General features: G+C 45.4%; 1 protein-coding gene across 1 annotated transcript; it reads right to left on the bottom strand.

The window, feature by feature from the left end:
- Positions 1-93: 93 nt before the first annotated feature.
- Positions 94-14324, bottom strand: Slc10a1 (solute carrier family 10 member 1). Its single transcript, XM_041658455.1, has 5 exons — positions 13883-14324; positions 6918-7128; positions 4838-5016; positions 3298-3494; positions 94-655 (listed from the first exon to the last, which is right to left on the bottom strand). The coding sequence occupies exons 1-5, from the start codon at positions 14236-14238 to the stop codon at positions 510-512; spliced, it is 1089 nt and encodes a 362-aa protein (XP_041514389.1). The 5' UTR covers positions 14239-14324; the 3' UTR covers positions 94-509.
- Between the last annotated feature and the right edge of the window lie 362 nt (positions 14325-14686).

The following is a 14686-nucleotide window of genomic DNA, read 5'->3' as shown; positions in this document are numbered from 1 at the left end:
GCCACCACTGCCAAGACACTTTTGTGGGTACTTGGTATTGGTACTTGAACTTGAACGCAAGTCATGTGCCACAGAAAAATAACAGAAATTTTGTAAGTTAGAACCATTGTGTTATAGTTTATTTCCTCTTGAACAACATACCCACCAACGGGAAAGTAAATAGTGAAACCAGTATAAGTCAGATACTGCTGTAGAGGGCAGGTGAGTGCCTTCATAAGCATTCATAGCTACTGAAGAGTATGTTTGGTTTGACAGTCTTTCTTCATACTTTAAGGTCGACATTTCAGTTACTGAGCATTGGGATTATAAACATGAACCACTTTGCCCAGTTCTTGTTTGTTTTTTGGACAAATAGCAGATTTCATGTTGAATGGGTAAGGGTTCCTGGGTAGGTTGCCCATTGTTATGGCTTCATGATTGTGCTGACGAATTTCCTGGAAGTGCTATACAGACATTCGGGCAAGCCTGGTGGTCTTTTTGTTGCTGTATCTGATCTTTTACAAGGCATTTTAAATTGCCACCTGACCAGAATCCAGGCCATTGGGGGAAGGGCTAGGTTGTGTAGAAGGAACATTCCCATTGTGGGTACCTTTTTCTGGAGCTTCTGGAATAGTATCTTGAGTGGCAGCAGCCTTGTAGGTCACCTTGGTTTCATCTGTGAAGGTAAGATGGAGACTGAGTAATAATGTGAAGGTTTATAAGGATGGCTGCTATAGGCCTGTAGTTGATGCTTGGTTTCCATTGGAGGAAAGATTAGACTGGGTGGCCTTGTTGGGTGTGTCAGTGGGGGTGGGCTGTTGAGATTTCAAAAACCTTAATGCGGCACCATTCCTGGTTAGCCTTTCTCTGCCTGTTTGTGGTTCAAGATGTAAGGTGTCAGTTTCTGCTCCAGGGCAGTGCCTGCTGCCATGCTGCCTGCCATGATGATCGTGAACTCTTTGAAACTGACCTCCTGTAAACACTTCTATAAGTTGCCCTTGCCTGGTGTCCAGTATCGTAGTAATAGAAAAGTAACTAAGGCAAACACAAAACTTACTCAGCTACAAATAAAAAGGCACTTCAGAGGGTATGCTCTTCTACCATCCCATCCCTGGTGTGTTAGCACCTCAGATGCTTTGTACATTTTTTATCACTCTAACCACTCATAAAGCAAAGTCGTAGAGGAAAGGTGGGTAAATAATAATGACTTCAGTTATGAAGGAAGGGAAGGCAGGAAGTTTAGGGGAATCCTGACGTTTCAGGCTGCCAACCCCTACCTTCCTTAATCTTTTTTCTTCTATGCAGAGTGGTGAGGAACTTAGACAGAAGTCAGACAAGGCAGGGTCTATCCTCCCTGCTCTCACACTTTAGAAGTGGTGGGTCAACTGTTGGCACAGTTTTGGTACTGGGATTTTCAAAATTGGCCTTTTTAAGTAAGGTCTTAATTGAAAATCCATAGAGTGTCACACTGAAGGCTATTACAGGTCTTCTGGAACCGTCTCTGGAATCTGTTGGCTCTAGAGGTGCCATTTATTATAGTGCATATTGAAAGGGTAACTACTAGGTAGTGAATGACTGAGTTGTTTAGATGAGACTCAGACTTAGGCTTTTTCTGCCCCCAGCTGGTTTAGAGCTAAGGCAAGGTTTTAGTGTCCTGTAGTGTACTCTTGGCTTTCCTTTTTGGCTTCTTGATAACCAGGATTACATCTCAATTGCCAAGGGAACGTTGGTGTTTGCTAGTTGAGTAATGGGACTTCCACCAGGCAGAATTTTCTGTATGTGTTGAGGTACAAACCACAGCTTCTGGGTTCTAGGAAGAATCTCAGCCTTGGTTTTACTGGCAATACGATGCAGAAGAAATTGGGTGATTAGGCAAAATGTTAGGAAATACATGTTACAAAGTATGTTGAGCTTTTTGTTTAAAAGATTGAGGGGTCTGGGGGTGTGACTTGGGAATGCTTTCCTAGCATGCCAAGTCCTGAGTTTGATTTCCACTACTGATGACAAGTCTGGACATGGTACATAATGTTTCATTTGATGATCACTTGGAGAATCTCCAGTTTGAGACTAACCTGAGCTACAGAAAACAAGGTCAAGGGTCTTTGCTTTGTACACATGAACTACTCCAGTGCTCAGTACCTCAAAAACAATGGTTAGAGGATTCGGATGGCAAGGACTCTTAGCAGGTAAAGGTGATCACTGCTAAGCTATCTGACTACATGGGTCTCTGCGTGTAAACATGTAAACAAGTACTTTCAAAAGGCCGATTTGTTTATATGTATATGGCTATTTCGATGCTTGTCATTGCACCGCATTCATTATCAATGTAGGCCAGAAGAGGGCATCTCCTAGGACTGGATTGTGAGCTGCCTTGTGGATCCTGTGGAAGAGCAGCCATGTGTCCTTAAATTGCTGAACCATCTTTCCAGCCCCTGAAAGTGCTCTTGACTATCCAGTTGCCTCCAACCACTCAGAAGCACTTTAAGGGGAGGGATTCTAATCTATCTAGGCTTACGTTCTGAATGTTCTCTAAGCCACTTGGCAATGGAACGAACACATCTTTAGTCCCAGAATGCGAGAGGCAGGTGGATCTCTTGAGTTTGAGGCCAGCAAGCCTACTCTACAGAGCAAGTTCAGGACAGTCAGGGCTACACAGAGAAACTGGTTAAAAAAAAAAAACCAAAAGAGCTCTGCTCTAGTAATATGTACAAACCATACCAGTTATGTATTTAAGAAGCTTTATTTTAAGAAGATTAAATTACTGTGTAACCAGAATGGACTCTCTGGATTCTTTTTTTTTTTTTTTTTTTTAATTTTCGAAACAGGGTTTCTCTGGTTTTGGAGCCTGTCCTGGAACTAGCTCTTGTAGACCAGGCTGGCCTCGAACTCACAGAGATCCGCCTGCCTCTGCCTCCCGAATGCTGGGATTAAAGGCGTGCGCCACCACCGCCCGGCTGAATCTCTGGATTCTGTTGTATTAGGGCTATCCTGTGTTTTCCCTATGGGGGTGGTAGGGTTCTGACCTCGTTACAGAAAACTGAATACTGTAAGATTGCTGACGCTTCCCAAACACCCTAGAAATAGCGTAGGTCCAAAGTAGTTTTTCCTATTACAGTGGGGAATGATCTCATATAGTGAAGGTTCTCTTGCTTAGACATAATGGCCTCTTACTGTCTTAATCCCTTGAGGAATATTCCACAGGGTGATTTTTCTCAACTACTGAGAAATGACCCTTTTAAAGTCTTGCGTACTCGGTACTACCTTGGTTTCCTGCTGAAATGAACCCTGGAAGCTCAGGTCCAATGTGGCAGTACTCACCCTCGGGAGGCTTGAATTTCTCATAGCACCGAAAGATAATAATGAAGAGAATTCCTTCTGCAAGTTGGAAAATCATATACAGAAGAGGAAAGAAGAAAAGTGGTCCAATGACTTCAGGGGGAAAGGTCACGTTGAGGATGGTAGAACAGAGTTGAACATTTTGGAATCCTGTTTCCATGCTGATGGTGCGGCTGCAGCTGTGAGGGAGGGGAAAAATTACTTAACAGGAGGCATTTGGCTGCTGCTGTGCCTGCCCTTCCTGTTTGTGAGCCATTAGACCTAAGCACCCAGCATAGGAAGGTGGGAGGAAACAGGTGGTTTGTTGATGTTGAATTGCTTGGAAATTTTGTTTGGTCCTCTTTTATAGAACTAAGTTAAAACTTGAAAGGGACTGGCAGATAATTGAACCTGGGAGCCAGTATCACTCATTAGTTTGTTCTGTTAGTCTTACATGATGACAGTTGCACTTTTGCCTATAGACAGCAGTAGATTGTTACATAGCTCTAGCTCCAGAACTTGTCGTTAAAAGCAAATGTCAGCCCCACTGTGTATCTTTGAAAGTTTTTCTTTCCTAATTTTGCCTTTCATTTTGTGGATGTTTAAATTTAATGAATACATATTCCAAGTGTGTTAATTTACTAGCTTTAGTGCATTTTGAGAGGACTGAGATGACCTTTGTGATCTGGAGCTCCCAGAAATAGTAATACTGCAGCACTGTGGTCATAGGGAAGGCCGCCTTTTGCCTTGTGTGGAATATGCACAGTAATTTGGTCTTTATCAACAAGTTTGTAATAGTGGGTTTTGTGTGTGTTTAGTTCCTCGCTGGGTGGTGGTGGCGCACACCTTTAATCCCAGCACTCAGGAGGCAGAGGCAGGTGGATCTCTGTGAGTTTGAGGCCAGCCTGGTCTACAAGAGCTAGTTCCAGGACAGGCTTCAAAGCTACAAAGAAACTTGTCTCGAAAAACCAAAAAAAGGGGGGGAATTGTAAGGCAGTGGTTCTTAACTTGGGGGTTGAAATGACTCTTTCACAGAGGTCACCTAACACCATTGGAAAACAGACTTTGAAGTAGCAATGAGGTAATGTTATGATTGGTCGTCACCACATGAGGTGGTGTGTTAAAGGGTCGCAGCATTATTAGGAAGGTTAAGAACCACTGTGTTTTAAACTCTACGAAAGTTTATTTAGGGTAGCGGGCCTCTGTTCCCACAGACCCTCAGGTTGATGACTGTATTTGTGAGTTGGGTTGCATTGTAAAGACCTGAGTTTTGGAGTACCACTTAGCATATAACTTCCATCCTGTATTCTTAATTGTCAGAAGAGCAAGAAGAGTGGGCAGGGAGGAATATTAGCGGAATTGAAGCTACCCCAGTGCCATCAGTTGCGAGGCAGCTCCAGGAAGCACTATCTCGACAGAGAGCAGGCTTTGCTGTTCAACCCCCACCCCCACCCCCAGTATTTCAGTTGGCGCCTTTGACCATATGCCAGGAAATGCTCAGCCCTTTAAAGGCCCTGAGGAAAATGGAGCTTCAGGAACCTACCGTGGATTGAGCTGGAAGAGGGCAGAGAGGATGTAGCCCAGAAGGAAGCCAGCGAAAGGCATCAGGGAAGAGGTGGCCAGCAGTGGTGGTGTCATGGCGAACACAATGCTGTTGCCCACATTGATGACAGACAGGACTGTGACAGCCACACTGAGGCAGAAAGTGATGATCAGCCCTCCCTGGATATGGGGGACAAGAAGAAACTTAGAAGGGTGGGAGACGGGAGTTTGTACCAGAGGTCATTTTTATTATAACAGGAAAGATAATCTTTACCTCCCATCTTTTTTTTTTTTTTTGGTTTCTTAAGTAAATGTAAACATTTTGCTAGTGTTTTTATGACTAAACATCAGCCAAGCATAGCCAGTTGCTTTTGACATAGCCCAGACTGCTGGGAAATTTTCAATGATCTTCTGTGGAGGGATGAGATTTCCTGGTCCTATGAAGCTGATATTTATAAATGACATTTCCAGTCTGTAAACATTCGCATAAGACCCCCTAAAAACACTTTGGGACTTTGCTCAGTCTACATTATAGGGAGGGACTTCATTGTTTAGGGTAGCAGTTCTCAACTTATGGGTTGTACTCCTTGTGTGTGTGTGTGTGAGGGGTTAAATGGGTCTTTCACAAGGGTTGCCTAAGGCCATTAGAAAACAAACGATACTTTTTTAAAAATAATAAACTAGCTATGAACTAGCAACAAAAATAATTTACTGGTTGTGGTTTGCCACAGCTTGAAGTATTAAAGGTTACAGCATTAAGAAAGTTGAAAACCACTATTTCAGGGTGAGCTGGACTCTACTACAGCACTGTGAATCTTTAATAGGTAGGTTCTGGTGAAATGGCTGCTCAGGGTTTTCATTGTGAAACATAAGGATGTACGTTTTCTTGAGTGCTTTTTGCAGCATGCTCCAAAATGGCAAAAATGTGTAAATTTGTGCCTTTCTCATCTTTTAAATAAATAGCAAAAAATTACTGATTATCAACTATATGCTCAGCTTGACTCTAGTGTCTATTCCTGTGTGTGACGCTTACTTGTTCTTTGGAGACAGGGTCTTGGCCTTGTGCTCCTAGCTGACCATCTAGAATTGTTGTGTACATGAGGCTGAGAAGGTTGGAGGGTATGGGTAACTTGACCAGTTTCTCATTCTTCTAAGGGCAAGCAATGATGGGTGCCCTGTCTGTGCACAATGTTTCTGTGAAATGCTGGAAGTGTTTGTTTCCTCTTAGTCTCGTTGCTAAAGTTAGCCAAGTTTGCCCTATTAACCTCTGTTCTCTAGTTGGCCTCTCTCCAGGCTTTTGTAAATCCTAGGCTGTGTGTCTGGCTCAATCCCCATTCAGGCCTTCAGCGGTCTTAAAAGACCACCAGGCTTGTTTGCTTGCTGTTGTTGGACTCTTATTTTGCATGTTACTTTACCTTCAAATATGACAAACTGAAGACAGCAAGCCCTTAGTGTATGGCATCAAAGAGGGATTATAAATTTAATTATACTATAATTAATGTATACTGTGTTCACTTTCTCTTGATGCTTCAAAAAGGTTTTTTTTTTGTTTGTTTGTTTTTTTTTTTGGATTTTTCGAGACAGGGTTTCTCCGTAGCTTTTGGTTCCTGTCCTGGAACTAGCTCTTGTAGACCAGGATGGCCTCAAACTCACAGAGATCCGTCTGCCTCTGCCTCCCGAGTGCTGGGATTAAAGGCGGTGCGACCACCGCCTGGCTGCTTCAAAAGTATTTGTTCCTATTACAATCCCATGAGGTACTATAGAATAGACTTTATTTTACTTCTGTAAGGAAAACCTGATGTGTGTGATCTTCACCCACCTCCCACATGTCTTTTGATTAAAGGCAGATCCCTGGGGTGACGCCACTAGGAAGTACTGTGGGCCTCTCTGCTCATCTTGGGATGTGAGTGCCCATCTGACAATGAGTTGATGCTGTGATGAACTGCTGTTGCCAAGTGACCCAGCATCCAACCAGAGCACCTAGTGAGCGAGTCAAAGAAGAAAGAGCTCTCCTAAGTAGCCTGTGGTGGTAATGGCTCAGTCACAATACTTTATTTAAGCAGGGCCCTGAGTTTTCTTACCTTGATGATGTAGGGAACATATTGTGGCTTTTTGGTTTTGAGGAAGATTCCTATGCTACAAGGAATGAGAACCATGACCAGCGATATCATAATGCCTTTGTAGGGCACCTTGTCCTTAAGATCCCCATCATAGATCCCTTTGGTGTAGATGTACAAGAGGAGAGGCATCATGCCCAAGGCAGTGAAGGAGGAGCAGGTGGTCATCACAATGCTGAGTGGAAGATAACAGGGAGAACAAAGAAACCAATTAGATGTTTGAGTACCTTTTGTATGCCAGACACTGTTGGGCTGCATACCTTATCCCATTTTCTTTTTTTTTTTTAAATATTTATTTATTATATATAAAATATTCTGTCTGTGTGTATGCCTGCTGGCCAGAAGAGGGCACCAGACCTCATTACAGATGGTTGTGAGCCACATTTTCTTGGCCAGCAAACATGCAGCCTTTTTTTTTTTCCCCAAAAGAGTTTTGACTTAAATTGCACATAGTAACTGTTAGAATAGAAAGCAGACCCCTTGTGCTTTATTGAAGAAGATGCCATTTCAATTTAAATAAAATTACTTTTTTTTTTTGATTGGTGATTGATGCTGGGGGGCCCATCTCACTGTGCATGTCATCCCTGGGCAGGTGGTCATGAGCAAGGCATGAGGAATAACTTAGGAAACAGCATCCCTCCATTGATTGACCAATACGATAGAGTTTGGATAAAAGCCCAACCATGTTTGACTAATAAGAAGTGGTACTAAATAGTATTGGTAGAAAAAAATGAATGGTTCTAAAAATATTCACATGGAAATGTAAGATTAGCAAGTTCCAGGACAGCGAGAGCTGTTATAAAACAACAAAACAATTCCATGTGAAAGGCTGTTTTTGTTGTTGTTTTTTTCGAGACATGGTTTCACTGTAGCTTTGGAGCCTGTCCTGGAACTAGCTCTTGTAGACCAGATTGGCCTCGAACTCACAGATATCCTCCTGCCTCTGCCTCCCAAGTGCTGGGATTAAAGCTGTGTGCTATTGCCCGGCTGAAAGGTAATTTTCTTCTTTTTTTTAACCACCTAGTAGCTGTGTAAAGGTAATTTTTTAAAAAAGAACATAGGACATATTTATTAAACCTCTGATTAGTCAAGACAAAGCAGTATAGAGTTCAACATATACGTGTAAGTCCCACGCTGTGAGGAGATAACATTCAAATCACTTTGCAAATCAGTAAAGTTCTTTGAGAACAACCCCGTAGAAGCATAGCCCATCCCATTTCCAGATGAGGACACCCAAGTGACTAGTTAACCCGGAAAAGGTGCTAGGCCTCGCATGACATCCATTGGAAATGTGGTTTGCTGCAACTGACCGGTTGGCAAAAATGACAAAGCCCGGCGATTCCAAATAAAAAGATGTGGAAAACAATTCCTATGTGTGAAGTCGAACAACTGGGAGCTTCCTTGCTGACGTGGGAATCCCATGATTTCCAATTCCTGCTTTTCCTATCCATACTTTGACCAGGGAAAAAGAGACCCATGCACAGGGCTGTCTATAGAAGCAGGCCGTGGAGTCAGGAATGTGTCCCAAAAGGTAAGCGCAGCAAACCACACAACAGTTCAAATACACACAGTAGGTATTCTACTGACAAGCCTAACTGCTGGCTAGTTTTTGCGTCAACTTGACACAAAGTAGTGTCATCTGGGAAGAAGGAATCTTGATTGGAGAAAATGCCTCCATAGAGTTAATTGGCTCGTTGATAAGCCTGTAGGACATTTGTCTTGATTGAGGATGGGGGAAGGGCCCAGCTCACTGTGTGGTGCCCCCTGTGGGCTGGTGGTGCTGGGTGCTGTCAGAAAGCAGGCTGAGGAATCCATGAGGAGCAAGCCAGTGAACGGCTCTGCTCTGTGGGCTGTGCATCAGCTCCTGTCTTGAATTCCTGCCCTGACTTCCCTGGATGATGAAGTAGCTGTAATGTAAAATAAACCCCTTTCTCTCCATGTTGCTTTTGGTCAGGAAGCTAAGGCACTGGCTCTCAGAGCCAATTGCCAAATATATGATCCAACTATATGATACCAAATTGAAAACATGCAAATTCAGTAGATTATCTGTAATAGTTTGAAAATATCTTGTATGTATAGTGATAGTTTTTAAAGAGAACTGGGGGGGGGGGGAGATGGTCAGGGGTTAAGAACACTAATTGCTCTTCCAGAGGTGATGAGTTCAATTCCCAGCAACCACCTATAATGAGGTCTGATGCCCTCTTCTGGTGTGTTTGAAGTACAAAGCACTCTTGTACATAAAATACATAAGCCTTAAAAAAAATACAAAGGGAGAGAACCAAGGCCTGGAAAAATGGTTTAGCACTTAAGAGTGCTTGCTGTTCTTTCAGAGAACCCAGGTTCATTTCCCAGTACCACACTGGGTGGCTTAGCCCCCTGTAACTCCAGGAGTTCTGACATCCTCTTCTGGCCTCAGCAGGTACATGCATACCCACGGCACATACGTACACAGACACATACATTTAAACAAAGAGCCAGGAATGATGGCCTCTGGTAATCTCAGCAGAGGGTTGGAAATCAGAAGTTCAAGGTCATGTTTGACTACACAGTGAGTTCAAAACTAGCCTGGGCTATGCTAGATTCTGTCACAAACAGCAACCTAAAACAAAAGTTTAAAAATGCCCTTGGTGGGGGTGGGGGGTTGCTGGAGAGATGGCTCAGAGGTTAGGAGCACTGGCTGTTCTTCCAGAGGTCCTGAGTTCTATTCCCAGCAACCACATGATGGCTCACAACCGTCTGTAATGAGATATGGTGCCCTCTTCTGGCCTGTAGACAAACACAAAACAATGTATACATAATAAATAGATGTTTTAAAAAATGTCCTTGGAGTTGCTGGAGCCAAATCCTGGGAGGTATTCCCTCTGAGGTGTGCTGGAGGGAATGAGATTGAGAAGTGTATGGGTGCTTCTGTGCAAGCTGTTGGTCTCTTGGTAGAAGACTAACTTACAAGTCATGTGCTTGTCCTCCTGTCCAGAGAAATGCTTACTTTGGCTTTGTGTCAGGAGTTCTAGACTGTGTTCTGGGACTTTGTGTGCCTATGTCCCCTTAGATGTGTAGAGCCATGTTTCCAGAACCTCGGGCATTTTCCTCCACAATCATAGATACTGGGGGCTGTCAGAGGTATCACATCCCCAACCTACCGGCATCTGTTACTTGCTATCCTCAGTTTACCCTAAAGGACCCGGATGGGAGGTGACCTCCAGATTCTAGCTCCTAAGATTGGGACCGTTGCAACACTGGGGACCTTGTTTCTGGTTACAGTGGGATAGCATGTTTATGTTTTCATTCTTTCTTCCTATATATGATCTTCGTTTTTGCTTTTTCAGACAGGGTCTTATGTAACCTACAACTCCCTGTGTAGTGGAGGGTGACCTTGAACTCCTGATGCCTTCTGTCTTTGCCTTCGTGCTGGCGTTACAGGCCGGTGCCACCATACCAGGCTTACTTCCACGTTCTTTTATTTTGAGATGGACTTAAGCTTTCGCCTACCTCAGTCACCCGGGTAGCTGGGTATGCACCGCTGTACCCAGCCCCTTCTTAGCTTAAGAATAATCATGTTACATAGGCCCTGCTTTTTTTTTTAATCTCTAAACTTGATTAGAAAGATGAGAGGTACAAGCTGAGGCCACTGTGAAGTGACCATCCAGTCTCTATGGTGAGGTGGGAAAGGTATAGGAATCCCAGTTGCTTCCCAAGTCATAAGTGGGGAACTTGTTGGAATCATGGAGTGATATCCAGGTCTTTTGTCTCCCCGAGGCACTGGCTCTGGGCTCTTTGGGGACCAGCAGGTTACAGGGAGCAGGGGAGTTAGAGGATGGCAAGAGTAGTCAGGGTTGTTCCAAACAAGCTCACTTCTTATAGGTGTTTTTCTCTTCCTGTGTCTTTGAGGAAGGAACTACCCTGTCTGGCTGTCTGGTGTCCCCCCTCAGACTTAATCCATTTGGAAGACAGAATAACCGGGAGAGAGGGCTCTAGCCTGCTCTGGACACAACTTTTGTTGTTGTTTTTTTTTTGTTGTTGTTGTTTTTGTTTTTGTTTTTCGAGACGGGGTTTCTCTGTAGCTTTGGAGCCTGTCCTGGAACTAGCTCTTGTAGGCCAGGCTGGTCTCGAACTCACAGAGATCCGCCTGCCTCTGCCTCCCAAGTGCTGGGATTAAAGGCGTGCGCCACCACCGCCCGGCTTGGACACAACTTTTGCTCAGCTCTTAGGAGACCGTTGGCAGGTTTCCTGACTTCTGATTCCTAGTGGGTAAAACAGGAGTACTAGGAGTCTCACCATTTACTTCTAACTCTTAAGTGGGACTTAATGAGCTTAAAGAGAGGCTTCAAAGTAGACCTTGGGGCATCTGACCCTTAGACACTGCTTGGTTTGCACAGCCTTTTAGGTACATTCGTATGACTTTTTGATGTTTGAAGTTTTGGAGATTTTACCTAAAGTTGGAGGTTCAATTTTCTTTTGAGAAGCAGAAAACTTAGGGCTGCAGAGATGGTTCAGCCCAGGGTTCAACTCTTAGCACCCACACAGTGACTCACAACCATCTATGGCTTCAGTTTCAGGGGATCCAGTGCAGTCTGCTGGCCTCTATGGACACTAGGACATGTACACAGTGTCCTTACATACACACAGAAGAAAAACACTCATACATATAAAATAGAAATAAATATCTTTTAAAAAGAAAAGCAGAAAACTGTGATGACTATGGATTCCCCTCCTGTACAATACGCATGACTGATCAGTGGGACCAGGGCCTTTGAGCCTGGCAGGCAGCCTCTATTCACTCTGCAGTGAACAGGCTAGCTCGCAAAGCAGCCAGCCAGCCAGCCCCCGGCCAAAGGTGTTAAGCCCTACGACTGTTTCCTCATCTGTCAATGTGGTCAGTTATGGTACTCCCTGCTGTATGCACCTGTCTGCGCCAGCCACCGAAACAAGGATCAGTGCAGGAGTGTACCGTGGACAACAGGGTATTAAGAGAATAAAATAGGCTGTGTGGTGGTGGCGCACGCCTTTAATCCCAGTGCTTGGGGGTCAGAGGCAGGTGGATCTCTGTGAGTTCAAGGCCAGCCTGGTCTACAAGAGATAGTTCCGGGACAGGCACCAAAGCTACAGAGAAACCGTCTCGAAAAAACATAAGCAAGAAAGCAAACAAACAACAACAAAAAAGAATAAAATAGTACTTTTGGGGGAGAGGCGCTGGAGAGAGCTCAGTGGTTAAGAGCACTAGCTGCTCTTCCAGAGGATCTGGGTTTGATTCCTGGCACCCACACTGCATCCCATAACCATCTGTAACTCCGGTTCCAGGAGAATTCAGCGCCCTCTTTTGGCCTCTTTGGGCACTAGGCACACAGGCAATGCAGAGAGCCATACATGCAGGCAAATCCCCACCTGCATAAAACAAGTTTAAAATTGACTGTTGAAAAGAATATTTAGTACCCACTGTCATTGCTATAGCGCATGTCGCAACTTTTCAGGACAACTGGGATTCAAAGTCTGGCAGGGCAGGAGAATAATATTCCCACTCAGCCAGTGGGAATCAAGGCATGGTTAATGTGTATAAGCAGGTCAGTTTGCTTGGGAGAAAGGGACTTTGACAGAAGATGGCCACAGCAATACCTGTGGCAGAGTCTGGAACTTGGAACCAGAGGCTGGGCAAGCAGCAGCACACAGGAACCCTGTTCTTGATCTCACCACAAGCTGGGGGTAATTGGAGGCCTTCCACCTTACAGAGCAGCTGATACTGGAGAGGTCTCCTTAGCAGTCACCAGGTGGTGAGAATGGGGCACTTGATTACGCTTAAAAGCTCGCCCATTGTCCTTCATATGGTCCCCAACCCCGTTCGTGTTCTGCCGCTTTCACAGATAACAGGTTCCCTCAAAGTCCCTTCTCTAACTAGTGTGACTCAAATTCCTTCTGCATCGGAGCTGAGTCTTAACCTGGGGTTCTTGGGACACATAAGATACAACAAACCTTGCCCCTCCCCCTAGTTAAACTAGTGTTGCCTCGCCTCAGTGGGAGAGGCTTCTTGGTTGGGTTTCTTTGTAAAGTTCAGCCACAGGCGGGATGCACATGGACCCAAGTTGATAGCTCTAGGTTCCCGGCTTCACCTGACACTGAACATCTCCATTCAGGACAGACCTAGAGGAGACTGGTTTAAGTCTGAGGCTTTGCTTCTGCTAGTGAGTTCAGCCATGGCATGGATGAACCAAGCAGTCAAGAGGGCCTCCTCTGGTAGGCAAGAGTCACACCTGTGTGAAGGACAGATAACCCCACCAAGCCCGAGGAGTCAGGCTGTTCAGGAGAGGGACCTTGCTGGTTTCTGATCAGGATGTTTTGAGCTCAGGCTGCTGTTGGCTTGCTCTCTGATTGTTAGACTAACCTGGGCAAGTGCTGGGACCTCAACTCTACCTGAGGTGTCTTCAGAGGGCTCTCTCACTACATCTGTCAACTGGCTGATGGGTCTCAGCATACCTTGGATGCCCATATACTTGGGGAGAACCTTTGGAGTCTCTTCTCTGCAGGAATTTGGGATGCTCATTTGGTCCAAGTCACCCTGGTCTCCCTGGAATGTTCAGAACCCATATTGCCCCTTCTAGTTTTTCAGCTTCAGAGCCACATGCCACAGTTAGGTGACTTCAGTTCTCGGGGACCCTGGTTGAAATCTGTGCTCCTTTACAACATTCTTTGAGACACTTCTGTGAGTTCCGGGGTGTCTAAGATGCCTCTTGACCAGCTTGACATCTTTCACTTGGTACTTAAAGAGACTCCAGAGCCTGTTCTGACTTAGCATAAGCCTTTGACTAGCAGTGCCAACCTTAATCAAACTCCTACTTTCAACTTCCCCCTTTCCTGGTCCCCAGCCCAGACTTCCCCCAGATGATGATATCTCCGCCTCACCCCATCCCACCCCACTCCCTCCTAACCCTCAGTCCTACCTGAGGTTCATGTCCCCCTTCATGGCCAGGGTGAAGAGGTTGGACAGGTTCCCTCCAGGAGAGCAGCCACAGATGAGGATGGCCAATGCCTCGATTGGGTTTAGACGGAAGACCTTGCCCAGGACAAAGGCAGCGAGGGGCATGATGCCATATTGTGACAACATGGCAATGATCACCCCTTTGGGCTTTAAGAAGTGAGCCTTGATCTTGCTCAACTCCATGGTGCAGCCCAAGGAGAACATGATGAATAGCAGCATGAACACCAGGATGATGCTCAGTGCCTTGTCTGTGGCGCGGTGGCCAAAGCCAGGCGGCAGAGAGAAATTGAAGGGGACCGATACATTGTGCACCTCCATCCTCTGGCACGGCGAAGACCACCCTTGTTCTCCGCTGCTGGCCTTCCTTGCCCAGTGCTTGCTGGATGTTTTCTTTAGTTCCCTTTCAGGACAGAGTTTCTGGACAAAACGTAGCTGTGGGCAAATAAAAGATGACGCAACCAGCAGAGCCAGGGCTCAGGTTGTGGCTCCACTCCACGGGGAGGAGAGTCACAGCCTTATCTCCCCGGATTCCCTACCTTGCTCAAGTTTCCTGACCTCTGTGCCTGCTGGGTGCCACTCACACCCAGCACAGGGCTGGTTCATTCCTCTGCCCCCAATTGAGCAAGCTTCTCTAGTGTCTCTGAGACCCACCCAAGGACCTACAACAAACCAGGTCTACTTTTTCCTCTTCTTTTTAGCTCCCGCTTTCAGCCCAGTCCCTGATGCCTCAGGTTGTTTGCCTGGGAAGGTGCCCGCCCCAAGTCCA

The sequence above is a fragment of the Microtus oregoni genome, unplaced genomic scaffold, assembly GCF_018167655.1.
Source record: "Microtus oregoni isolate MIOR12 unplaced genomic scaffold, Mior012 000009F_ref0000495, whole genome shotgun sequence".
NCBI lineage: Eukaryota > Metazoa > Chordata > Mammalia > Rodentia > Cricetidae > Microtus > Microtus oregoni.
This window is presented reverse-complemented; position numbering and strand designations above follow the sequence as displayed.